Below are 27,814 nucleotides of genomic sequence, written 5' to 3'. Positions count from 1 at the left end.
GGACATGATCGAAACATGTAAATATGTTAAAGGGTTAAATAAGGTCCAGGAGGGAAGTGTTTTTAATAGGAAAATGAACATAAGAACAAGGGGACACAATCTGAAGTTAGTTGGGGGGAAAGATCAAAAGCAACATGAGAAAATATTATTTTACTGAGAGTAGTAGATCCTTGGAACAAACTTCCAGCAGACGTGGTAGATAAATCCACAGTAACTGAATTTAAACATGCCTGGGATAAACATATATCCATCCTAAGATAAAATACAGAAAATAGTATAAAGGCAGACTAGATGGACCATGAGGTCTTTTTCTACCTTCAAACTTCTGTTTCTATGTTTTTGTGGCAGTTATTAAAAAATGGTTTGCTATGGGCGAGTTTTGCTGAAACATCAGTGTCCATCACTGAAATGAAATTCCAAAATGTTTTGGGGTCATGTGACGGTGCAATGCCACAAGTGGGCATTAATGCACCCTAGATGCCAAAAACCTGATTAAGTCATTGTGTTGATGAGTGAAGGCTGTTGCAACTTCAAATCTAGGTTGTAAGTACTGTATCCCAGAAATGTCTAGTATAACTTTGAATGGTCACCAACTGTCTGGGTGTAAGTTAAGTACTACCTGTACTTATTGATTGTGATTTCAAGGCTGCCCCCAACTCCTCTGCAACTCTATAGGTAGCTTCCAGATTGAAGAAACTATAGATATATGCCTTGACGACTTGGAAAACCCAATAGTAGTGACGTGAAACTCTAATCTTTCTTGTTGCCCTACAAAAGCCCTACCATAATATTTATTTTGTGGCAAAATGTTGGGTTGCAGCATCTCAGATGAAGATTTTGGTTCCTCTTATGTTGCTAACATTGTTTTTCTCCTCAAACCTTCCCCCATTCCAAACTCCTTTGTGTACTTTTAAAAAAAATATTTAGGTTTTCTTTTAATTTGCGTGCTGTTTTCAGCCAGAATTCTTAGACTTATTTTATGCATTTTCTACTACCGTGATGGTGAACCTATGGCAGGTGTGCCACAGGCGGCATGCAGAACCATATCTGGGGGCACGCAAGGCCCTTAGGTTTCTGAACTTTCAATAGGCCCATTGGGTCCATTTTTCACCATCCACAGGCTCCGGAGGCTTTCCTGAAGCCTGGTGAGGGCGAAAAAGAGCACAATGAATCTACCGGAAGTCCGTAGGCTTCAGTGAGTTTGCGTTTGGGCAGTATGGAAAGGATGTCTGCTATTGTTCCATTTGTCTACAACAATCATTACCTATAGTTACCCTTTCTAATTAATTTTCTCTGCAGCTATTTTTATCAACGATTTAGCTTCCGTCAGTTAACACAGCCATCCAATCACTGATACCTTTTGGGCTGCACCTCCATGTTCGATAAAAATGTATTTCCTCCCTATTAGCTAACATATTTAGAATAGATGCCCCTATACTAGCAAAATGCTATTAATTAAACAGCAACAATTACAGCAAATGCTTTAGTCATGGTTGCACATGCAAAACATTAAAAAATAAGGTTAACACTTGCCTGATTATTCTTTCCCACTGCTTACAAATATGTCACATTAATTTTATTCCGCTTTTCATTTTCAACTACAATTGTAATTTTCACTACTCACATATTGGAATTTCTTCAAATAGCAATGCCAATGATATACAGTAGTACCTATAGATACGAGTTGCTCCGCATGCAAGTATTCCAAGTTACGAGCCACGACGCAAGCAAAATTTCTGTTCGACACCCGAGCTCAAATTCGGGATATGAGCCGAGCTTCCACTAGGTGGCGCAAGAATCCTTGCTTCTGGTTATCTGGGCGCGAAAAACAAAGTCTAAAGGCATTCGTTCGAGATGCAAGTTGATCGACTTACGAGCTCGGGTCTGGAATGAATTAAACCCGTATGTCGAGGTACCACTGTATATCTCCACTATGTGAATAGCACACCCATGAAAACTCTTTTGACAGGCTATGTATACTGTACATGTGAATTTGGGTGCACAGAGAGAGCTATGGATGTAACATACGAAAGTTCTTCATAAGTTAGAATTTTCTAGACGTATTGTATTTCATCTGATTTATCTCTCCTGTCCGTTACCAGGCTGCAAAGGCCAATTTATCCGTACTAAATATATATTTAGGTTTTGTCCCACTACTTCATTTTTTCACTCTTTTACGAATTAGAGAGCTTCCATCTTATATCCACAGATTCAGTGCCCTCTTGCAGGAAAGTCTAAAAAACACAGAAAGTGAATATGATTGATAGATGCAGTGTCAGTTTTATGGCGATAAATAGAAGATCAAAAAATTTATTTAGATCACGTTGCAGGTGGTTGCAAAGTTTCCAATTAATGTATAGCATGTCAACATGGCAAGAACTGATAATGTTACAGAAGTAAAACGCAAAGAAATGTATTGATCGGCCTTGCTGACACAACCGCCAAGCTAAATTTAATTTCAATTTATATATTCAACTATAATAGCTTGCAGCGAGCATTTCCCCATCGCCAAAGCTGGATCAATATTTAGGAAAAACAAATCATTTGCACGTGACAGGAAATAACTTTTGATACAGAAAAACTGTAGATGCCCATTGCCACTGATTTTCTTAAAGGAACATGTCAAAACCCGCCACCAGAATTACTCAAGAACTTCACATTTGATGACTGCGTGGAAGCCAATGTTGCCTCGCTTTCCTCACTCTTTTATAACCTGAATGGCAGAAAGAATATGAGGTCCCCTAATGTCATGTGAACACCCACCCAGGATGATCCATTGGACCATCTAAACCCTTTCTTGGCCTAATTCTACTGCTCCATTCCTTCACTGCCTAATAAGCTTTCCTATCCAAAACCTTCCATTATACCAATGCCACACATAAATTTCACTAAGCACATACAGAGATCTTCTCACTGTTTATTCCTTTCCAAGCAAGGCCTAGACCTAGACCTAAGCACAGATTTTACCCCAAAGGTAAGTACTACTAGGTTCAAAGGGACTTAGTTCTTGCTAAGGTGTGCTAAGGTGTGTTTTATTCAGCAGACTCTTCATAGTGTGCATAGCCACTAGCGTAGGTCCTTCCTAAATTCAGGTTGCTGAACAGATCAGTTGCCTCCGAATCCGAATCCCTCCCTCCTTCCTCATTATCCTCTTCGTCATCCTCTGCCTCGTAATCATCGTATTCTTCATCATGATCTCCAGTATCAACATCTCTGCCAGATGCCAGATTCTTCCAATAGGCATCATAACCAGAAGCCCCATCAGCTTCGTCGCCTCCTGTCTGACGGCCAAATCTCAGGGAGCGAGCTGAGAAAAAGAAATGGAGAAAGGTACAGAAGTTTCCGTTATTCATTCATTCATTCATTCATTCATTCAATTTTTATGCCGTCCTTCTCCTTAGACTCAGGGTAGCTTACAACATGTTAGCAATAGCACTTTTTTTTAACAGAGCTAGGCTATTGCCCCCACAAACCGGGTCCTCATTTTACCCACCTCGGAGGGATGGAAGGCTGAGTCAACCTTGAGCCGGTGATGAGATTTGAACCGCTGACCTTCAGATCTACAAGTCAGCTTCGGTGGCCTGCAGTACAGCACTCAACCTGCTGCGCCACCCCGGCTCGTTATGTTCTGCTTATCTATGTATCAAGGAAAGTGCTATAGATATTGGGTATTCCAGGGAAAAGCGTGAGAATTTATCTTTTCTATGGAGCATCGTGGATACAACAAAAATTTGGAAGAAATTAGTTAACGAACCCCAGCGACCAGTTAGGTCCCACAGAGTGGGCCTTCTCCGGGTCCCATCAACTAAACAATGTTGTTTGGCGGGACCCAGAGGAAGAGCCTTCTCTGTGGCGGCCCTGGCCCTTTGGAACCAACTCCCCCCCAGAGATTAGAATTGCCCCCACCCTCCTTGCCTTTCGTAAGCTTCTTAAAACCCACCTCTGCCGCCAGGCATGGGGGAACTGAGATATTCTTTCCCCCTAGGCCTTACAATTTACGCATGGTATGTTTGTATGTATGTTTGGTTTTATAATAAGGTTTTTTTTAGTTGTTTAGTATTGGATTGTTACATGCTGTTTTTTATCACTGTTGTTAGCCGCCCCGAGTCTGCGGAGAAGGGCGGCATACAAATCCAATCAATCAATTAATCAATCGATCAATCAATCGATAAATAAATAAATAATAAGTCATTGCTTATTTGACCCCTATGACAATCATTAAGTATTGTACCACATGATACTTGACAAATGTATCTTTTTCTTTTTTGTACGCTGAGAGCATATGCACCAGGACAAATTCCTTGTGTGTACAATCACACTTGGCCAATAAAATTCTATTCTATTCTATTCTTAAGGAACTGATGTCCTTGGTTGTCCAGGCTTAATGATGCTGAGAGCTGAAGATTTTAAAAATTAAAGCTTTGTATATAAAAATACGTAGCCATTATATGAACGTTCGTTTTGAGACTGATTAAAAGTGACCTTTGTAACAAAAAGCAGAAAAGTAAATAGTTAAGTATTGTAGAAACTTGGAAAAGATACGGCACATAGATTAAACTACTAAGCTACTATGTAATACACTAAAAAAGATATCGCACATAGATTAAACTACTATTGTTTGTGATTCATTTTAAGAGACAGGATAACTGCACGTAGCATTTTAGATAAGGACAGGAGATAGGAGAAACGCACATATCGGGAGATGAAATTAATTTGTAACTCAGATTAGCTCTTGTACCTGGGAGGGGTCTGTGTTAGGGTATAAGTAACCTGCATTTTGTTCTGTAAGTGTACACCCCGGGGGGGGGGGGGGACACCGCGCTTTGCAAACCGCTTGGGACAGTAGAGAGATTACCATGGCCAAATAAACCCTTTTTCTTCTCCGAAGCCTTCATTGTCTGATTATTGCTTTTTAGGAATTTCAGCGAACAATGCTAATTGAGCCTGGAAATTCCCTGAGTAATTTATGTAATCCTAAATCAAAAGGCCATGTGAGTATGTCGTTTAGCAACAATTCTGGCAATCATCAATAACCAAGGGCCTTGTATATTCCAACTAACTGGCTTCCCCTTATATTTACTTGTTGGAAGCCTGCAGGGAAGGTTGCAAATCATGTGTCACGCCAGAGACATTCAGAGACATTCAGTAATTAAATAGTTAACTCATGTATGTTAATTTAGCTCCGCCCATTATGATGTAAATCCTGTCTAGTCACTTCCTCTCAGTTTGGGGAAGAAGGAGATAATCTCCATCTTGCTTAAAACTTTCTAGCCATGTAGACGTGCGTGAAAGCCTGTGATCAGGCAAAATTGATTTTATTGTTTTCTATTAATAAAAGTAACTTCGTTTTGAAGCTTTTCTCTTATTTCATCCATCGACCTCTGGATTAGATTCATTGCAGCTCACGCAGGCTGTGATTAATGATTCCTAATCTTGACATCGTGATCATGTGATTGCTGGATTGCTGCAACGGCCATAAGTATGAGAACTGGTTGTAAGTGCCACCAGTTTAGTACAGTCATAAGTCTGAATAGTCACTGAAGGGTCATTAAACCAGGGCTACTAGTATTGCAATAGGTAATGCATTTGTAAGTGTGTGACAAAATCTTCCACTAAAAGTGTTGTGATTCAGCCTGAGGCTGCTCAGGGACCAGCTGTGTCTCTGCTGGCTCCATGGCCGGAGGAGGAGGACAGCGCAGAGGAGGGGGCTGAACAGTCGGACGGGGGAGAGGAAAATCAGGAATGGGATGAAGGAGAACAGCATGAGAGCCCCGGGGGGGCGGGGGGGCTCTCCCCAGCCAGTAGCTTGGAGTCATTAGGTGATGATGCACAAGCTGTCATTGACATGAGACAGCGACGTTCAGAGCAACGAAAGGAGCAGTTAAAGAGATATTTTCACCATTGAAGTAGAAACAGCTGGGTTTGGGTGTGGTACTCATCAGCAGGGTTTAAAAGGCAGGCAAGCCCTTTAAGCCATGTGGAGTGTTATCAGCTTGGCGTGGCGTTATCCTGTCTTGTTTCTCGGCGTCTCTGTTCCTGGCTTGTGGCCCAGCAGCTTTGGAAGATCCGTGGGAGGTATAGGTCTGCTATCTACAGCTTTGGTTTGGCAGCAAGAATTCTGTATTGCTGCATGGACTTTTGGCCTTCGTGAATATATCTGAAGATAAAGCATTTTCCTGTTTGTAAGGACATTTTCTGTTACCTGTGTTTTTCTTGGATTTTATAAAACTGCCTTTGCCTTTTACCAGTGTGTCTGGCTTCTCTTTTTGGGTTGGTATTGGCTTCTGGAGTGACCCAGACAGAACAAAAAGTATGAAAACTACCCTTAAATTCAGAATAAGCACTCTTAATCAGTTGACATACAATGCTACACGCTCTGTTATCTCAGCCAAATCTTAAGTACGGTAGATCCTTACTTCCATTCTACTGGGTGTGAAAAGTACAAATCTTTGAAGGCAAACTTACTTGACATGCTCAGGTCCTTGGTTTCTTGTGTTTCGTGCCCACACTTTGGACAGGGGGGCTCTCTCCCCTTTTCATGTTTGAAAACCTTGCTTCGTGTATGGTCATCACAGAAGCATGCCTGAAAGTATAATTTATATATCAGTAGAAATGAGTGTTTGGGTGAACGATGAAAGTAAAAACAAATCTTTAAAGAAATTTATTACTTAATAACACATGTACTGGTTGCGGCAAGAATTGCATTTGCACAGAAATTGAAAGAAAAGGAAATACACTATTCTATTCTATTCTTAAGGAACTGATGTCCTTGGTTGTCCAGGCTTAATGATGCTGAGAGCTGAAGATTTTAAAAATGAAAGTTTTGAATATAAAAATATGTAGCCATTGTATGAACTTTCCTTTTGAGGCTGATTAAAAGTGACCTTTGTAACAAAAAGCAGAAAAGTAAATAGTATTGTAGAAACTTGGAAAAGATACGGCACATAGATTAAACTACTAAGCTACTATGTAATACACTAAAAAAGATACCACACATAGATTAAACTACTATTGTTTGTGTTTTATCTTAAGAGACAGGATAACTGCACGTAGCTTTTTAGATAAGGATAGGGGATAAAGGATGCAGAAGTTTTTTTAAAAAATTATGGAATGTGCAGAATAAGATATGATGACAAAACGCTGGAATAATCAAGTAGAAACAGAATTTTACAAAATATGGGACAAAGTATACGAATGGTGGAACTTTTAAAAAAGCAGTAAAAGTTAAAGTACAGTGATGCCTCGTCTTACAAACGCCTCGTCATACAAACTTTTCGAGATACAAACCCGGGGTTTAAGATTTTTTTGCCTCTTCTTACAAACTATTTTCACCTTACAAACTCACTACTGCCGCTGGGATGCCCTGCCTCCGGACTTCTGTTGCCAGCAAAGCACCCATTTTTGCACTGCTGGGATTCCCCTGAGGCTCCCCTCCATGGGAAACCCCACCTCCGGACTTCCGTTGCCAGCGAAGCGCTCATTTTTGCAATGCTGGGATTCCCCTGCAGCATTGCAAAAACACAGAAGTCCGGAGGTGGGGTTTCCTATGGAGGGAACCCTCAGGGGAATCCCAGCAGCCCAAAAATGGGCGCTTTGGCTGGCAAAAAGGGTGAATTTTGGGCTTGCACGCATGAATTGCTTTTCCATTGATTCCTATGGGAAACATTGTTTCGTCTTACAAACTTTTCACCTTAAGAATCTCGTCCCGGAACCAATTAAGTTTGTAAGACAAGGTATCACTGTAATAAGAATGTGGAATTATTTGAACTTATTATTTTGAAATTTTATAAGATAGAGTGAAATAGTTTAAAAAGAACATCAATGCAGAATTTCTGTTCTTTTTTCCTCTTTTTTCCGCTTATAGTGCGATAAGTTAGATGTGTTATTCACTATATTTTATTTCTTTGAATAAGTATTTTATAGATAAAGAAATTTAATTAACATAAGAATATAGAGTTAAATTTAACAAGTATCTAATATATATGTGTATTATTTCTGTATTGATCTGATCACAGTTAGGTTTTTGCTTTTTGTAGTAGTTAGACTTCTAAGATAAGCGGAGCAATGGCAGTTCCTTGAGTGTTTAATGTTGTATGTCTTTGTTTGTCTTTTTAAAAAAACAATAAAAAATATATTGAAAAAAAAAGAAAGTAAAAATAAATCCCCACAATTATTCTGCTCAAAAAAAAATAAAGGGAACACCCAAATAACACATCCTAGATCTAAATGAATGAAATGTTCTCATTGAATACACTTTGTTCTGTACAAAGTTGAATGCACACAACAGCATGTGAAATTGATTGTCAGTGTTGCTTCCTAAGTGGACAGTTTGATTTCAAAGAAGTTTGATTTACTAGGTCCCACAGAGTTGGCCTTCTCCAGGTCCCGTCGACTAAACAATGTCATCTGGCGGGACCCAGGGGAAGAGCCTTCTCTGTGGCAGCCCCGACCCTCTGGAATCAACGAACTGCCCCACCCTCCTCGCCTTTCGTAAGTTATTTAAAACTCATCTTTGTAGCCAGGCATGGGGAAAGTGACATATCCCCCAACTATCTTGGTTTGTGTATGGTTTGAATGGATTGTGTGATTATTTTACTATAAACATTCTTAAATTGTTTTTTAAATATTGGATTTGTACACTGTTTATTATTGTTGTAAGCCGCCCCGAGTCTTCGGAGAGGGGCGGCATACAAATCTAATAAATTATTATTATTATTGTTATTATTATTATTATTATTATTATTATTATTACTGCTCTTCAAGCAGAAGCCAGATTCTAGAAGAATCCTCAGATTGTGAACTAACTGTGGAGTCTCATCCTATTCTGAGGTAGAGATATAAGTAATCCTTGATGTATTACCAGTTGATTACTGATTGTTTGAAGTAATGACAACCTTACTCTTCCTACGATTATCTGATTTTGGGAGCCTAGCAACCAGCTCACCTTTATGGCTGTTGGTACTATCTCATGGTCATGTGACTGCAATTTACAATGTTTCTGGAGAATTTCCAGTGTTCATTTCTGGTTTCAGCAAAAACATCCATTTGGAGAAAATAATTTAACAACCAAGGCATTCATTTAACGAATACTGCAAAAAATGTTTAAGAATTGGGTCTGGTCATAGAAACATGGAAACATAGAAGACTGACGGCAGAAAAAGTCCTCATGGTCCATCTAGTCTGCCCATATACTATTTTCTATATTTTATCTTAGGATGGATATATGTTTATCCCAGGCATGTTTAAATTCAGTTACTGTGGATTTATCTACCACGCCTGCTGGAAGTTTGTTCCAAGGATCTACTACTCTTTCAGTAAAATAATATTTTCTCATGTTGCTTTTGATCTTTCCCCCAACTAACTTCAGATTGTGTCCCCTTGTTCTTGTGTTCACTTTCCTATTAAAAACACTTCCCTTCTGGACCTTATTTAACCCTTGAACATATTTAAATGTTTCGATCATGTCCCACCTTTTCCTTCTGTCCTCCAGACTATACAGATTGAGTTCATTAAGTCTTTCCTGATACGCTTTATGCTTAAGACCTTCCACCATTCTTGTAGCCCGTCTTTGGACCCGTTCAATTTTGTCAATATCTTTTTGTAGGTGAGGTCTCCAGAACTGAGCACAGTATTCCAAATGTGGTCTCACCAGCACTCTATATAGCGGGATCATAATCTCCCTCTTCATATGTTGCAACTTATGACCACTATGGTTTATAACCATAATTTCAGACTCAATTACAGTTGTAAGTCGAGGATTAATTATAATGAAATATAGGACTGCACTATCAATTGCAACAATTGATCTTTTGAATCAGTAAAATAATGGATTGTGTTAACACTAAAAACACAGAACAAAAGCAAACGATACAGTCATCCCATCAAATAACTGCACATATCTGCTGGTAAATACTGATGCCTGTATCAACCACCCTGCAGGAAATCCTATCACTTTTAAACAGCTGGAGAATCCAAAGCAGCATGGGTACCTGAAGACAATGAAATAATTCATTTACCAGAATTTCCTAAAAGGTATTACCAGTAGGTGTAAAAAAAAATGTAGGAAATTCAGCATAATTTCCTCTGGCAATCTCACACTACTCACCAGAGCCTACAAAACTTTTGCCAGACCCATCCTTGAATACAGTTCATCTGTCTGGAACCCATACCACATCTCGGACATCAACACCCTTGAAAATGTCCAAAGATACTTCACCAGAAAAGCCCTTCACTCCTCCACTCGAAACAGAATACCCTACGAAAGCAGACTATCAATCCTAGGTCTAGAAAGCTTAGAACTACGTCGCCTAAAACACGATCTAAGTATTGCCCACAAGATCATATGCTGCAACGTTCTACCTGTCAATGACTACTTCAGCTTCAATTGCAACAACACAAGAGCACGCAACAGATTCAAACTTAACATTAACCGCTCCAAATTTGACTGTAAAAAATATGACTTCAGCAACCGAGTTGTCGAAGCGTGGAACTCGTTACCTGACTCAGTAGTGTCAACCTCTAACCACCAACATTTTTCCCTTAGACTATCCACGATTGACCTCTCCAGGTTCCTTAGAGGTCAGTAAGGGGCGTGCATAAGTGCACCAGTGTGCCTTCCGTCCCCTGTCCAATTGTCTCTCCTTATCTCATTTATCTTTTCTTCCTTTCAAATATGTTCACCTATACTTTTATATCTTTTCTTCTATTCTTTTCTTTACTTATGTTATTACATATCTTTCTCTTCAATGTGTATTATGTATTGGACAAAATAAATAAATAAATAAATAAATAAATAGGGGTCTGGTCACATGTTGCAACTTATGATCACTATGATTTATAACCATAATTTCAGACTCAATTACAGTTATAAGTCGAGGATTAATTATAATCAAGTCCAGGACTGCACTGTCAATTGCAACAATTGATCTTTTGAATCGGTAAAATAATGGATTGTGTTAACACTAAAAACACAGAATAAAAGCAAGCGATACAGTCGTCCCATCAAATAACTGCACATATCTGCTGGTAAATACTGATGCCCTGTATCAAGCACCCTGCAGGAAATCCTATCACTTTTAAACAGCTGGAGAATCCAAAGCAGCAAAGCAGCAAATGAAATAATTCATTTACCAGAATTTCCTAAAAGGTACTACCAGTAGGTGTAAAAAAAATGGGAGGAATTTCAGCATAATGAAGTATGCTTTTAGCAATACCAGTTCTAAGGCAACTGCTGCAGACATATCAAAACTTACAACGCTTTGAATGAAAGGGAACCGGCAGATGGTAGCCCGAACAATAACTCAGGGCAGGTGGTGGTGTTTTATGGTGACTGGAGGGTAAATTTCAGCATCCCATTGAAATCACAGCATGAAAGTTAATCAAAATATAATAGAAACGGGACACAGACCATTAAAAAGAAAAAAAAACCCCACCACAAAGCATTTTTAATGTATGATGGGAAAAGAACGGTGAGAGCTGCCAGCAGGTTGAAATTATGGGAATACAAAATGTGATACATTTATTTGGAAATTGTTTTTGCTTGTACCTTGCACCGGAGACATGAATGCTGCCCCAACCGATTGCAGGAAACACCTAGTAGGCAAGATAAAAGGCATGGTTGAATGAGGAGTTTTCTCTTGTTTTCTTCTCTTTTTCTTTGTTTTGTCTTTTAAATCAAGGTCGGTTCTTTACTTCAGTGATTTTCAACCTTTTTTGAGCTGCGGCACATTTTTTACACTTACAAAATCCTGGGGCACACCACCAACCAAAATGACACAAAGTGACACTCTAAGACAATACATATTATACATATTATCTCCCCCTTGTGTGTGTGTATACACACTCTTGAACCATTTCCAAAAACAGGTGAGGGCTGTGTTTTTTCCTCTCTTATTCTTTGGGTGCTTTTTATCATATGCTTTAAATCAAGAGTCACTTCTCTCTTTCTCTTTTGTTTCTCTCTCTTTCCTCTCATTCTCCGCCTCAGTCATTTTCTCATTTATTTATTTTCTCTCATTTCTCTCTCCCTTCCTCTCCTCTCTCTCTTTCTTGCTTTTTCTGTCTCTTTCTCACTCACTCACTTTCTCTCTCTTGCTTTCTCTCTCTCTCTTTCACACTCTTTCTTTCTCTCTATTTCTCTCTCTCTCTTGCTTTCTTTCTTTCTCTCTATCTCTTTCTTTCTCTCTCTCTTTCTCTCCCCCCTCTCTCTTGCTCTCTCTCCCTCAGTCTCGCTCTCTTTCTTTCTCTCTCTTTCTCTCCCCCCCTCTCTCTTGCTCTCTCTCCCTCAGTCTCGCTCTCTTTCTTTCTCTCTCTTTCTCTCCCCCCTCTCTCTTGCTCTCTCTCCCTCAGTCTCACTCTCTTTCTTTCTCTCCCTCCCCTCTCTCTTGCTCTCTCCCCCTCAGTCTCGCTCTCTTTCTTTCTCTCTCTTTCTCTCCCCCCTCTCTCTTGCTCTCTCTCCCTCAGTCTCACTCTCTTTCTTTCTCTCCCTCCCCTCTCTCTTGCTCTCTCCCCCTCAGTCTCGCTCTCTTTCTTTCTCTCTCTCTTTCTCTCCCCCCCTCTCTCTTGCGCTCTCTCCCTCAGTCTCGCTCTCTTTCTTTCTCTCTCTCTTGCTTTCTTTTTCTCTCTCTTTCTTTCTCTCTTTCTCTCTCTCTCTCTCTCTTGCTTTCTTTCTCTTTCTCTCTCCCCTCTCGCACCACACCTAACCATGTTCCGCGGCACACTAGTGTGCCACGGCACACTGGTTGAAAAACACTGCTTTACTTCAATGGACAACCTTAGGCTCTCCCTTAGCAAAGTACAATGGAACTGAACACTTAGAGATGAGAGGAAACGGGGATTTTAATGAGGCACCAAGAGCAGCTTCATTTCGGTAGCAAATTGCAGGAGTCCTGATCTAAGACCAAAGACTGCGATGATTTCCCCCAAAGGCACCTCATGCGAGGAACTGTCCAACAAAGCATTAATTAATTAATTAATTAATTAATTAATTTATTATTTAGATTTGTATGCCGCCCCTCTCCGCAGACTCGGGGCGGCTGACAGCAAAAATAAAACAATTCATCACAAATCTAAATTGTAGTTTAAAATATTTTAAAACCCCATTGCTAAACAAACATACATACAAACATACCATTCATAAATTGTATATGCCCGGGGGAGATGTCTCAGTTTCCCCATGCCTGACGACAAAGGTGGGTTTTAAGGAGCTTTCGGAAGGCAAGGAGAGTAGGGGCAGTTCTAATCTCTGGGGGGGAGTTGGTTCCAGGGGGCTGGGGCCGCCACAGAGAAGGCTCTTCTCCTGGGGCCCGCCAACCGACATTGTTTAGTTGACGGGACCCGGAGAAGGCCCACTCTGTGGGACCTAATCGGTCGCTGGGATTCGTGCGGCAGAAGCTGGTCTCTGAGATATTCTGGTCCAATGCCATGAAGGGCTTTAAAGGTCATAACCAACACTTTGAATTGTGACCGGAAATTGATCGGCAACCAATGCAGACTGTGGAGTGTTGGTGAAACATGGGCATACCTAGGTAAGCCCATGACTGCTCTCGCAGCTGCATTCTGCACGATCTGGAGTTTCCGAACACTTTTCAAAAGTAGCCCCATATAGAGAGCGTTACAGTAGTCGAACCTCGAGGTGATGAGGGCATGAGTGACTTTGAGCAGTGAGTCCCGGTCCAAATAGGGCCGCAACTGGTGCACCAGGCGAACCTGGGCAAACGCCCCCCTCGCCACAGCTGAAAGATGTTTCTCTAATGTGAGCTGTGGATCGAGGAGGACGCCCGTCTTTGGACCCGTTCAATTTTGTCAATATCTTTTTGTAGGTGAGGTCTCCAGAACTGAACACAGTATTCCAAACGTGGTCTCACCAGCATTCTATTATTCAGTCATGAAAGTAACAGGTCCAATAATCTCCCACATCATGAGACTTCATTATTGAACTGCCCTGTGGGTTTGAACTAAATCACAGAAAAAGTTAAAATCATGCTTAATTTGATAATAGAGTCACTAGGAATAAACTTACATTTAAAGGTTTCAGCTTCCAGAACTTGGCAGCTGGCTTGATGCTCAAACTGATCATCCTCACAAAGGAAGTTATGGCAGAAGGAACAGCTAAATATCCTGCCACCTGTAGGATTCAATGGAAAGAGTGCAGATTGATCAAAACCAATTGCAGCATATCATACCAGAGACTGAAAACTGAAAACAAATAAAATCTGAACTTACAAAAATATATTAAAAGACCTCCAAACCCCAATGACTTTATGGCTTATTTACCGTATATGTTAAGCCGCACTATGTACAATGTGTTTTACCAAATAATTGTGTAAAATTGCATTCTCCTTTTCTTAAATATCTAAAAATATAGTTTTAAATTTTAATTTTTTAAGAAACAGACTTCAGAGGATAATCAGAACTGCGGAAAAAACAATTGCTGCCAGCCTGTCTTCCATTGAGGACCTGTATACTGCACGAGTCAAAAAGAAGACAATGAAAATACAGTGTTCCCTCGATTTTCGCGGGTTCGAACTTCGCGAATAGCCTATACTATGGTTTTTCAAAAAATATTAATTAAAAAATACTTCACGGTTTTTTTTCCCTATACCACGGTTTTTCCCACCCAATGATGTCATATGTCATTGCCAAACTAATAATTTTTGCAAATAAATAACAAAAAAAATAATTATAGTTAATAAATAATTATGTTTATAAATATCAGGATCACTAAGTGTCTTATTCAATGGTGAATACCAGTAATAATGTTGAGTAAATGGTTGTTAAGGGAATGGGAAATGGTAATTTAGGGGTTTAAAGTGTTAAGGGATGGCTTGTGATACTGTCCATAGCCAAAAATGGTGTATTTACTTCCGCATCTCTACTTCGCGGAAATTCGACTTTCGCGGGCGGTCTCAGAACGCATCCCCCGTGGAAATCGAGGGAACACTGTATTTACTGAAACAACTTACCATGATCCCAGACACCTCTCTCACATTCAATGCATTCTGCATCAGCCAGAGGGCAGATACAGGCATGGGTGCTCAAACATTTTCTGCCATGGCAAACCCAAGCTTCGCAAAAATCACATATTGCCCCCTATGAAAAAAGAGGTAACAGATTTATTATAAGCTAGGTCTGACTTCTAATGAAAGACATTTACTTTGACTACACTGCATTTTCAGGGACAATAAATCCCCCCCAGTGGACTCCTCCTTCTTACACTTTCTCAATTTCCAGTGGCACCTTTAATTTACTACCAACTCTATTTCCTATTCTTGACACAGTCACACCAACACTCCGCAGTCTGCATTGGCTGCCGATCAGTTTCCGGTCATAATTCAAAGTGTTGGTTATGACCTATAAAGCCCTTCATGGCATCGGGCCAGAATATCTCCGAGACCGCCTGCTGCCGCACGAATCCCAGCGACCGGTTAGGTCCCATAGAGTTGGCCTTCTCCGGGTCCCGTCGACTAAACAATGTCATCTGGCGGGACCCAGGGGAAGAGCCTTCTCTGTGGCGGCCCCAACCCTCTGGAATGAGCTCCCCCCTGGAGATTAGAATTGCCCCACCCTCCTTGCCTTTCGTAAACTTCTTAAAACCCACCTCTGCTGTCAGGCATGGGGGAATTGAGATATCTCTCCCTGGCCTATACAATTTATGCATGGTATGTTTGTGTGTATGTTTCTCTTTTTTAATAAGGGGTTTTTTAAAGTGATTTTTAAATTATTAGATTTGTTGCATATTGTTTTAATGTTGTTGTGAGCTGCCCCGAGTCTACGGAGAAGGGTGGCATACAAATCTAATAAGTAAGTAAGTAAGTAAGTAAGTAAGTAAGTAAGTAAGTAAGTAAGTAAGTAAGTAAGTAAGTAAATAATAAACAAACAAACAAACAAACAAACAAACAAACAAAACAAGATAAAAGTTGAAAAGTTCATAGGATCTGAAAAGAAAGCAGAATTCCAAAAGAGTTCCGCTAGTGATGGAACATGCTGTTTGGCCAAATGAAAGCGCCAAAGCACCCCAAGAGCTCCTGGCAACTTTTTCTGGATAAATTATCCCTGGATAAATTGTCTACTGTTGCCCTTTTCTAAGAGGTCTGTAAGGGGTGTGCATAAGCGCACTGTAAGGGGTGTGCATAAGCGCAATATTGTGCCTCCTGTCCCTGTCCTTCTGTCCTATTATCCTTTTTATCACTTTTTTATACTTTGTTATGTTAATACAAACTATAATTCTATACTTGTATGACAAATATATAAATATAATATAAATATTATATAATATAACTATAAAATAATTATTATATTATATAATATTTAATAATTATTTTATAAATATTATATATTTCTGCAATAATTACTTAACCCATCATAAAGCTTAGCCATGTAATTGACTTCAGATACATACCACCATTGCAAGCCCAGTGCTATACACTCCAGCATGTTTTATGACACAGTCTGAGGATTTCATCATACATTTTGTCTTTCCTATTACAAAGGACATAAGAATATTGTTTAAGAAGTTAAGAATTATTAATGTCATTCAATTAATATATTTCAATTAATTCTATCAACTTGTGGTTGCTTGTTTACATATCAAATTAATAATTTAGGGAAAGAAAGATTCCATTTTTGTTTTGTTTTAAAAATGTGGGATGTATGAACCACAAGGGGAATCCAGCTAGGATCCAAAGGTGGTTTTACAGCTCTTTGAACATAGAAACATAGAAGACTGACGGCAGAAAAAGACCTCATGGTCCATCTAGTCTGCCCTTATACTATTTCCTGTATTTTATTTTATTTTTAAATATTTTTTATTGATTTTTAACAATTTAACATCACACAACATAAAACAGTGCGTAGTGAATTGTGCCCACCACCCCGACATACACACATTCCCCACCACCAAATTGGGGGTATTTCTTGTATAATCCACTTAACCCAAGAGCAATATATCTGTTTACATATTATAGAGTGATTCCAATTTATTCCTTGTAGCTTGGTCTCGGATTCTGCTCGTCATATATCGTCTTACCTTGTCCCACCGTCCCATCAGCTGTCCCAACTCAGTTTCGTTATCCAAATTTATCCTTTTTTCCATAATTTCAAATTGAATATGGTCCACCATGTACCTATACCAATTTTGCATTGTCCATTTTGTCGCATCCTTCCAACCCAGAACTATTACTGCCTGAGCACTTTCTATTGCTGCTTTTTTTATTTCTCTAAATTCTCCCATCGCATTGCTTTTTACTAGTACTGCCATTTCCTTAGTGATTGTCCATTGTATATTTAACATTCTATTGATATCCTCTTTCACTTTTTGCCAAAACTCCTGCACTATCGGGCATTCCCAAAACATATGCATAAACACTCCTTTGTCTTGACACCCATGCCAACAATTCCCCCTGACATTCTGCTGAAAATGTGCAAATTGAACGGGAGTAAAATACCACTTATGTAATATTTTTCTTCTCATTTCCCTGATTCTTGTATTTTTAATTTTCCTTATATCTTCTACTATATTTTCCATTTCTTGTACCTCTACTAATATCTCATTTTGCCACCATTTAGTCAATCCATCAATCGTGTCCCCATCTGACTGCACTAGCAATTTGTATATATTAGTTGCTTGCGCCTTTATCCCCTCACTTTTTTCTCTTATTATTTTCTCTAACCCCTATTTCCTGTATTTTATCTTACAATGGATATATGTTTATCCCAGGCATGTTTAAATTCAGTTACTGTGGATTTACCAACCACGTCCGCTGGAAGTTTGTTCTAAGGATCTACTACTCTTTCAGTAAAATAATATTTTCTCATGTTGCCTTTGATCTTTCCCCCAACTAACTTCAGATTGTGTCCCCTTGTTCTTGTGTTCACTTTCCTATTAAAAACACTTCCCTCCTGAACCTTATTTAACCCTTTAACATATTTAAATGTTTCGATCATGTCTCCCCTTTTCCTTCTGTCCTCCAGACTATACAGATTGAGTTCATTAAGTCTTTCCTGATACGTTTTATGCTTAAGACCTTCCACCATTCTTGTAGCCCGTCTTTGGACCCGTTCAATTTTGTCAATATCTTTTTGTAGGTGAGGTCTCCAGAACTGAACACAGTATTCCAAATATGGTCTCACCAGCGCTCTATATAAAGGGAGTCACAATCTCCCTCTTCCTGCTTGTTATAGCTCTAACTATGCAGCCATGCATCCTACTTGCTTTTCCTATTGGCCGACCACACTGCTCACCCATTTTGAGACTGTCAGAAATCACGACCCCTAAATCCTTCTCTTCTGAAGTTTTTGCTAACACAGAACTGCCAATGCAATACTCAGATTGAGGATTCCTGTTCCCCAAGTGCATTATTTTACATTTGGAAACATTAAACTGCAGTTTCCATTGCTTTGACCATTTATCTAGTAAAGCTAAATCATTTACCATATTACAGACCCCTCCAGGAATATCAACCCTATTGCACACTTTAGAGTCATCGGCAAATAGGCAAACCTTCCCTACCAAACCTTCCCCTATGTCACTCACAAACATATTAAAAAGAATAGGAAAAAGCTGCTTGGATGAGAAGCAAAACACCTTCAAAGAAAAACCAGAAAATCCAGTTGCCTCTTGAAAAAGCACCTTTGGGACAACCATGACCTGGGTGACCGAGAATCTCCATAGACCAGTGGTTCTCAACCTGGGGTTCATGATCCTTTTGGGGGTCAAACGACCATTTCATACGGGTTGCCTAAGACTATGGGAAAAGACAAATTTTTCATGGTGTTAGGAACTAAAACTTCTATTCTGGCGCCTTGGAACATATTTTTACAATCAGACCAATCAGGCATTTACAGTGGGGGTGTCTCTCTGACCTGCCAATCAGCTTAAAGTTCTGTTGGGAGAATTGGCGCTAGACTTATGGGTGGGGGTCACCACAACATGAGGAACTGTATCAAGGGGTCGTGGCCTTTGAAAGACTGAGAGCCACTGCCATAGGCAATCTAGGAGAGATACTTGCTTCCCTCTTCCTCTCGCTAAATGAAACTCAGAAGTTTATTAGCACTTTTTCCAACGAGCAAATTTTTATTAAAAAGCACAAGCTTTCCTGAATTGCAGTTTATTTTATCACAAGCACAACTCTCACACTTCCAGAGGAAAGGGAAAGGTAATTGTTGGCACGGTTGCCAAAAGAAAAGAATCTTTATGCATATGTTCTGGGAGTATGTTGAAGTTCAGAAATTTTGGAAGGAAGTGCAGAACGAAATAAATAAAATGTGAAATATTAAGTGGATAATTACAAAAGAAATAGCGATATTAATTAAACAAAGAGAATTAAGAGACTTCAAAGAAATAAAAACTGCAGCATTGGAAAGCGCTCAAGCGGTAGTGGTATTGGGTTGGAAAGAGTCTATAAAATGGACATTACAGAATTGGTACTGGTACATGGTGGATCATATTCACTTTGAAATTATGGAAATAAGACTAAACAACTTTGACGAAAGTAAATTGGAGAATCTGATGGTACGATGGAATAAGGTGAAAGATTATATGCCAAGTAGAATTTGTGACGAAAAGGTGAAAAATAAACTCCAATCACTCTTTTCATAATAACAAATGCAAAATAGAGCTAAGGAAATATAGAATATAAATTAGTAAATATTTGAACCCCCCGCTATTGGTGGTGGTGGTGGTGGTATTGTCAGTCGGGTGATGGGCACATGCACTGTGCACTGTTTTATGTTTGTTTATGTAATTCTTATGTGCAAAACCAATAAAAATATATTTTTTTTAAAAAAAACTTTATCAGAATAGGGATGGTTTTGACTTACCTTCCCTACCAGTTCGCAAATGTGAGCGTGCGCTCACAATACTTAAATAATTACAGTGATACCTCATCTTACAAACGCCTCGTCATACAAACTTTTCGAGATACAAACCTGGGGTTTAAGATTTTTTTGCCTCTTCTTACAAACTATTTTCATCTTACAAACCCACTGCCGCCACTGGGATGCCCCGCCTCCGGACTTCCGTTGTCAGCGAAGCACCCGTTTTTGTGCTGCTGGGATTCCCTGAGGCTCCCCTCCATGGGAAACCCCACCTCCGGACTTCCGTGCTTTTGTGATGCTGCAGGGGAATCCCAGCAGTGCAAAAACGGGCGCTTCGCTGGCAACGGAAGTCCGGAGGTGGGGTATCCCAGCGAGGGGAGCCTCAGTGTAATCGCAGCATCACAAAAACACAGAGGTCCGGAGGTGGGGTTTTGAGGACTTTGGTGTTTTTGCAATGCTGCGATTTCATTGATGCTCCCTTTGCTGGGAAACCCCACCTCCGGACTTCCGTTGCCAGAGAAGTGCTTGTTTTTGCGATGCTGGGATTCCCCTGCAGCATTGAAAAAACACAGAAGTCCGGAGGTGGGGTTTCCCATGGAGGGGAGCCTCAGGGGAATCCCAGCAGTGCAAAAACGGGCGCTTTGGCTGGCAAAAGGGGTGAATTTTGGGCTTGCACGCATTAATCGCTTTTCCATTGATTCCTATGGGAAACATTGTTTCGTCTTACAAACTTTTCACCTTAAGAACCTCATCCCGGAACCAATTAAGTTTGTAAGACAAGGTATCACTGTATACCTAAAACCACTATACTTAAAGAAGTACAAGAATGAAAGCCTAAGAACCTCTGAAACATGAAATGGAGAAGAAAAGGAAACTAACCCCAAGCAGAAATCTAATTGCATATCTAGTAATCAAAACATTAAACCAGGCACACTTACCACACTGTGCACAAATGGGTAATTTTTGAGTAGAGTTGCAAAAGTAGCAAAAGGCTCTATTTTTCTGCCGCCTGTTAAAATAAACAAAACAGAATGAAACAAACAGCTAAACCAAACAGGATGAAACAAATAGCTAAACAAAATGTATTTAAACATTGTACCGTAAAATCCTGAAAAATAAATCTTTACCTTTGACATTTGTCACATTCCTGTAAAAGAAAGAAAGAAAGAAAGAAAGAAAGAAAGAAAGGGTTTTTTAAAAAATATCCATATTTTAGGCTTGGCCAATTAAAGGCAATTTGTAATGCAACGTAGAATACATACTTTGGAGAGGCAATGCACCCTGCTCACCTTTCGCAAGAGTCTGAAGACTCATTTGTGCCATCAGGCTTGGGGGCTATTAAGCACTTGTCCCCTGGTCGATGAATGAAATGTATGGTTGTGTGAGTCAGAGCGAGTGATTGGAAATAAATTGGGGTTCTTAAACTAGTTAATTTTAAGCTAATTGGATTTAAAATGTTTTTACTGTCTTTTTCATCTGTTGCTGCCCCGAATCCTCAGAGTGGGTTGGCATATAAATCCAAATAAATAAATAGATAGGTAGATAGATAGGTAGATAGATAGATAGATAGATAGATAGATAGATAGATAGATAGATAGATAATGATAGATAGATAGATGATAGATAGATGATAGATAGATGATAGATAGATAGATAGATAGATAAGTATATAGATGATAGATAGATAGATAGATGATAGATAGATAGATAAGTAGATAGATGATAGATAGATAGATAGATAGATAGATGATAGATAGATAAGTAGATAGATGATAGATAGATAGATAGATAGATAGATAGATAGATAGATGATAGATAGATAGATAGATGATAGATAGATAGATAGATAGATAGATAGATAGATAGATAGATAGATAGATAGATAGATAGATCATAATAAGAGTCAATCTATAATCCTTGATCTTTCTATATCATTCATTACTCTGACTGGACCTGTACTAACTTCTTGGTATTGAATATGTTTTAATTGTTTCATTTCTACTGATCATCTTTAAGTTTGAATCTCTCATCTTTTTCCCTCTTAAGTCCTCTATATACCATTAGTGAGTTTTATAAGGCTACACATGTGTTCTCCTTAGTGCAAGAAAATGTGAAAATATTTGACCCAGCCTTATTTCTGTGCAGGACAAAGGAATGAGATCACTTTTAAACGTTTGATTATTTTATCAGACATCTGACACTGAAAAAGTTTTAAAAACTAAATATTACCATCGAAGCATTGCAGGGATGTTTGGCCAAGTCAATATTAGCCCTCGAAGCTCTAATTTGTTTTTCCCGTTCCTTCCGACTTTCAGCTTTCTTGCGGGCACCTGTCTTCTTCTTAGGCATTTTTCACTTTCTGGAAAAAAAAAACATTTATCAGGATTAGTCTGCCCTATATTTTCCACGCAGAATGCATGCCTCCACTTCTGAATTTTTATTCATGAATCCGTAAAAATGCGCAGATGCAAAGGTGTAGAACTGTTAAATTTACAGTGGCCATTCCTGGGCACTGATCCCCAAATAGTGATAGATTATTACACTCCTCGGTAACAATAACCACTAAATTAGGAAAAGATACTCTTGTTCTTAAAATTATGAGCCACTGAGACAAAAAGTTAACAAAGAATGAAAATAAATTGTCTAATAGAGATAGAAGATATTTGACTACATCATACAATAAAACATCTTTTGCTTAACAATGTGTTGCCCAATAACTGGTTTATCCAGCATGCTAAGCGAAATCAAGCTTCCTGACACATCTGGTTTAAATCAAGCACAAAGCAAAGGCACCATCGTTCGAAATTCCTTGGAAAAAATGGAAGGAAAAGGAGTCAGAACAAGACAGGTGCGGGGCGTGAGGGGAGAAAAGTTTGAAGAAACTATTCCAGATTTCAGTCTGTTTGCAAGAAGAAAACCAAGCAGCGCTGATGCGGGCTCCCGACGAAAGTCTTCCTAATTGAGGGAGCCAGAAGCTGCTTCTTATTGTCACCCTTAACAGGAACACCCCCAACCTTGGCCGCTTTAGGACTTGTGGACTTCAACTCCCAGAATTCCTCAGACAGCTTTGCTTTGCTGGCTCCTGAGCTTTGCTGGCTGAGGCATTCTGGGAGTTGAAGTCCACAATTCTTAAAGCGGCCAACGTTGCAAGACACACACACACACACACACCCGCCCTGGATGGTATCCGCTCTCCTCCAACCAGGCGATCTCTAAGGCGCTTCGGCCTACAACTCCCACAATCCTCAGCTACCCCGTTTCGCAAGGAATTGTGGGACCTGTAGTTCCCCCCGCGCCTTGGCTGCCACGAATCTGGGGAAGGCTGCTCCACCGCCCGCCTTTCCGAGCGCCCACCGTGCCCGGGTGACCTCGGACCCGTCCCGATCCCTAGCTCGGGAGTCTCGCCCCCGACCCGCCGCTCACCGCCTTAAAGCTGGCCTTCAGTTCAAGGCCCTTCAGGGCAAATCAACCTCCCGGAGAAGCCGAAAACCGCGCGTGGGCTCCGGCCTCCGCTGCTGCTGCTGCAAAAAAAAGGCAATGCCGGCGCTCGCTGAGCATGCTCGAGGCCAGCGGAGCAGGCGCGGTTGGAGCCCCAGCCGCCGCTTCTTCCGGCTTTGGTTTTGCCCTCAGTCGGGAGTGAGGTGGTTGGTGGGGAAGGCTAAAGCCTCAGCAAGGAAGGGAGGGCCGCTTGAGTGGTAGACTGAGAAAATGGGTTTAATGCGCGAGGTGTAATGTAAACCGCTCCAAACTTGACTGCAGGAAATACGACTTCGGCAAGAGAATGCTCAGTCCCTGCAATGCACTATCTGACTCTGGTTTCTTCTACTGAGCACCGCACACCAAGACAACTAGACACAAGAACATTTTCTCCCGAACGCCATCACTCTACTAAACAAATAATTCCTTCAACACTGTCAAACTTTTTACTAAGTCTGCACTTCTATTCTACTAGTTTTTCTCATCATTCCTATCATCCTTTTCCTACCAATTATTATTATTATTATTATTATTATTATTATTATTATTTATTAGATTTGTATGCCGCCCCTGTATGACTGTAATTTTTTGCTTGTATCCTAAGATTTTTATTAATATTGATTATTCCCTCATTGCTTATTTGACCCCTATGACAATCATTAAATGTTGTACCTCATGATTCTTGACAAATGTATATCTTCTTTTATGTACACTGACAGCATATGCGTCAAAGACAAATCCTTTGTGTGTCCAATCACACTTGGCCCATAAAGAATTCTATTCTATTCCATTCTATTCTATTCTTCCCCAAACCCCAAAAACTTTAAGCTTAGACTGTCTACAATCGATCCCATTCCTAAGAAGTCTGTAGCACCATTGTGCCTAGCATCCCTATCCTACTGTCCTAATTTTCCGGTATCTACTTTGCTATTTTATTTTATTTATTTTATTTTATTATTTATTTTATTATTTTATTTTATTTATATGCCGCCCAACTCCCGAAGGACTCTAGGCTACTTCCATTCCTACAATCATTCCTACATTCCCCATTCCTACAACCCATTCCTAACTTTTAAGCTTGGATTATCCACATCCCATTCCTAAGAAGTCTGTAAGAGGTGTGCCTAAGGGCACCGTTGTGTTTAGCGTCCCTGTCCTACTGTCCCAATTTTCCTGAATCTACTTTGCCAGTGTTTCCCAACCTTGGCAACTTGAAGATATCTAGACTTCAACTCCCAGAATTCCCCAGCCAGCATTCGCTGGCTGGGGAATTCTGGGAGTTGAAGTCCAAATATCTTCAATTTGCCAAGGTTGGGAAACACTGTACTTTGCTATTTTATTTATTTATTTATTTTATTTTATTTATATGCCGCCCAACTCCTGAAGGACTCTGGGCGGCTTCCAACAGATAAAAATATTTTTTTTTATAATTTTAATTGATTTTTATAATAACAATATAACAGTAAAACATTCACACAACACATAACAGGGTACTCAATGTTCGAAGTGCCCAGCACCAAACAACATTCATACCTCTTCACCCAAATGGGGGCATATTTTATATATACCATTTTAACTTAAGAGCAGTACAGTAATCCCTCACTGTTCATCTTTTGCGGATTCGCTACTTCATGTTTATTTTTACGTGAAAGGACCGCCCTTTACTTGCAACGCCGCTGCGGCGTCCTTTTTCGTAATAGAATAGAATAGAATTTTTATTGGCCAAGTGTGATTGGACACACAAGGAATTTATCTTGGTGCATATGCTCTCAACGTACATAAAATAAAATATACATTTGTCAAGAATCATGTGGTACAACACTTAATGATTGTCATAGGGGTCAAATAAGCAATGAAGAAGCAATATTAATAAAAATCTTAGGATATACGCAACAAGTTACAGTCATACAGTCAACATGGGCGGAGAGGGGCGGCATACAAATCTAAATAATTAATAAATAAATAAATGGGTGATAGGAATGATGAGAAAAACTAGTAGAATAGAAGTGCAGATTTAATAGAATGTTTAAATAATGTTTATTTTTACGTGAAGACCTCCCTTTGAAGGAGCTGGGGAATCCCTCCCACAAAGAGATTCTGGGGGCGGAGCTTTGACGTCACTGGCAGGTTACTAAGGACGTCAAGGTGATCACTTCCTGGATTCCATGGAATCCAGGAAGTGATCACCTTGGCATCCTTAGCAACCTGCTGGTGACATCAAAGCTACGAACGCCAAACACGACCCCGAACTTTGCCTGAAGTTTGAAAAAAATTCGGATTTGTGTTCGGCATACCGAACACCGCAAAATTCGATATGGATCTGAATTGTGCGGGTTCAGTTCGCCCATCACTACCCAACACTAGTTAGGAACAATTCACCTTCAAACAGAAATGTTCGTTGGCTAACTTTGAAATGGTCATTTATCTGCTCACCAATCTAGCTCTTGGGATTGTTATTATATAGGGGGAAACAAGAGAATTGTATAATGCTAGCTTAAAGACTGTGGTTAAAAGGCAAGATACAAGATCTAATGTATATTTTCCAAACTGCAAAACAACAACAACAAAAAAGATTTTTAAACATGCTATGTCTTTTTGCTACCCTCTACTGGTCAAAATTTGTTACCTAGATGTCTCTTAATTTAATTTTTTTTAAAAAAAAATATTTATTTTGTCCAGTATACAATAATACACAATGAAGGTTATAGAGGATATAGGAGAGAAGAAATACGAGATATAGGAGATAATGTAGGACAGGGGACGGAAGGCACTCTAGTGCACTTATGTACGCCCCTTATTGACCTCTTAGGAATATGGAGAGGTCAACCGTGGATAGTCCGGTAATAAGTTCCACGCTTCAACCCGATTACTAAAGTCATATTTTTTACAGTCAAGCGATTAATATTAAACTTGAATCTGTTGTGTGCTCTTGTGTTGTTGTGGTTGAAGCTGAAGTAGTCTTTGACAGGCAGGACATTGCAACATATGATCTTGTGGGCAATACTTAGATCATGTTTAAGGCGTCGTAGTTCTAAGCTTTCAAGACCCAGGATTGTAAGTCTAGTTTCGTAGGGTATTCTATTTCGAGTGGAGGAATGAAGGGCTTTCCTCAAGCTGTGTTGGGTCCTCATTTTACCCACCTCGGAAGGATGGAAGGCTGAGTCAACCTTGAGCCGGTGATGAGATTTGAACCGCTGACCTTCAGATCTATAGTCAGCTTCAGTGGCCTGCAGTACAGCACTCTACCTGCTGCGCCACCCCAGCTCATGATTTATAATGCCAATGCATTTAAAGTGCACCCAATTTAGAAAGGACATGCCATGCCATATTCCTAACTGCTAACTGCGAGGACAATATGAATTTGCTTGGACCATTATAACCTCCTTCCAAGTGTCTTCGGTTTCTAAGACAAAAAACCCATTCAATTTTGCTACCCTTTAATAAGAAGTACATAGTTTAGCTGGCTACCACTTTTGCACTGACCCCAACTTCTGCAGTTTTAAATATAAGCTGAAAATCATACTATTGTCTCTTTTACACTAACCCATCTGGAACGGAGAACATTACTGTTAAAATATTCTGCTACTCAAACCTTTTTCTAACTGCATAATCACAGCTGTGCCATCTATCTAGAATTAGGAGAAAGTGCTACCATAGCAACATTCCCTGGTCATCTTTCCCATTAGAATTCACTGTTCCATCAGAGTCATATAAAGTAGGTACCGGTAATTGGCATTTTTGCCCTGAGTAGTATCTTCAGACTTGGTACCTTCTGTATAAGGTACTACTGGACAAACAAGTAAGAATGTTCTTCACCCAAGATCTGACTTCATTTTTCAGGTTAGAATATTTTCCGACAAATAATATGTAGCAGTTTCTTGCTATTTTTGTTTTCTAAGAATTTATTTGAGAGAACTAGGGGTGTATTTCTAAAGAATCAAATGTGTCAGCTGATATTTTGGCTGGTTGCATGTTACTTTACCATCTCATTTATTTAAAAAAAAACGATGGGACAGATCATGGATTAAAAAACAGTGGATGATATTTAATGGTCAATGAGGAAGTGAGAAAACAGTTCGATTTTTCACTCGTATTCATTATTTATAACTTGTGAACACCATGTAGGCATTAGGAAAGACTTCCATGCCATAAACATAGAAACATAGAAGACTGACGGCAGAAAAGGACCTCATGGTCCATCTAGTCTGCCCTTATACTATTTCCTGTGTTTTATCTTAGGATGGATATATGTTTATCCCAGGCATGTTTAAATTCAGTTACTGTGGATTTACCAACCATGTCTGCTGGAAGTTTGTTCCAAGGATCTACTACTCTTTCAGTAAAATAATAAACAAAGTGTTGGTAATGACCTATAAAGCCCTACATGACATCGGGGTAGATTACTTGTGGGCCTGCCTACTGCTGTATGAGTCCCAGCAACCGATTAGGTCCCACAGAGTTGCTCTTCTCCAGGTCCCGTCAACTAGAAAATGTCACTTGGTGGGGCCTAGGTGAAGAGCCT

At 39.7% G+C, this 27,814-nt stretch overlaps 1 protein-coding gene across 2 annotated transcripts; it reads right to left on the bottom strand.

Moving 5' to 3' along the window:
- Positions 1–2,279: 2,279 nt before the first annotated feature.
- Positions 2,280–23,425, bottom strand: ZNF330 (zinc finger protein 330). Of its 2 annotated transcripts, none has more exons than XM_070757754.1 (10): positions 23,239–23,425; positions 22,045–22,174; positions 20,943–20,962; positions 20,754–20,824; positions 16,400–16,479; positions 14,964–15,090; positions 14,021–14,125; positions 11,546–11,592; positions 6,466–6,583; positions 2,280–3,307 (listed from the first exon to the last, which is right to left on the bottom strand). In XM_070757754.1, exons 2-10 carry the CDS (start codon positions 22,162–22,164, stop codon positions 3,033–3,035), a joined length of 963 nt encoding a protein of 320 aa, XP_070613855.1. In that variant the 5' UTR covers positions 22,165–22,174; positions 23,239–23,425; the 3' UTR covers positions 2,280–3,032. The 2 variants fall into 2 exon arrangements, with proteins under 2 accessions (XP_070613855.1, XP_070613856.1); XM_070757755.1 differs by lacking the exon at positions 23,239–23,425 and adding an exon at positions 22,494–22,512.
- Positions 23,426–27,814: the final 4,389 nt, after the last annotated feature.

Source organism: Erythrolamprus reginae, chromosome 7 (genome assembly GCF_031021105.1).
Source record: "Erythrolamprus reginae isolate rEryReg1 chromosome 7, rEryReg1.hap1, whole genome shotgun sequence".
In the NCBI taxonomy this organism is placed as follows: Eukaryota; Metazoa; Chordata; class Lepidosauria; order Squamata; family Dipsadidae; genus Erythrolamprus; species Erythrolamprus reginae.
Note: the sequence above shows the minus strand (reverse complement) of the source record. Positions and strands in the feature narration are given on the sequence as shown.

What these genes read in the sequence shown, in the direction of transcription:
- ZNF330 (XM_070757754.1), bottom strand. Translation starts at nt 22,164, where the DNA reads ATGCCTAAGAAGAAGACAGGTGCCCGCAAGAAAGCTGAAAGTCGGAAG. An exon ending in GCACTGGGCTTGCAATGGTG is followed by an intron (nt 15,091 to 16,399) that starts GTATGTATCTGA and finishes CTTTTTTCATAG; the next exon opens with GGGGCAATATGTGATTTTTG. An exon ending in ATTCATGTCTCCGGTGCAAG is followed by an intron (nt 6,584 to 11,545) that starts GTACAAGCAAAA and finishes TTATACTTTCAG; the next exon opens with GCATGCTTCTGTGATGACCA.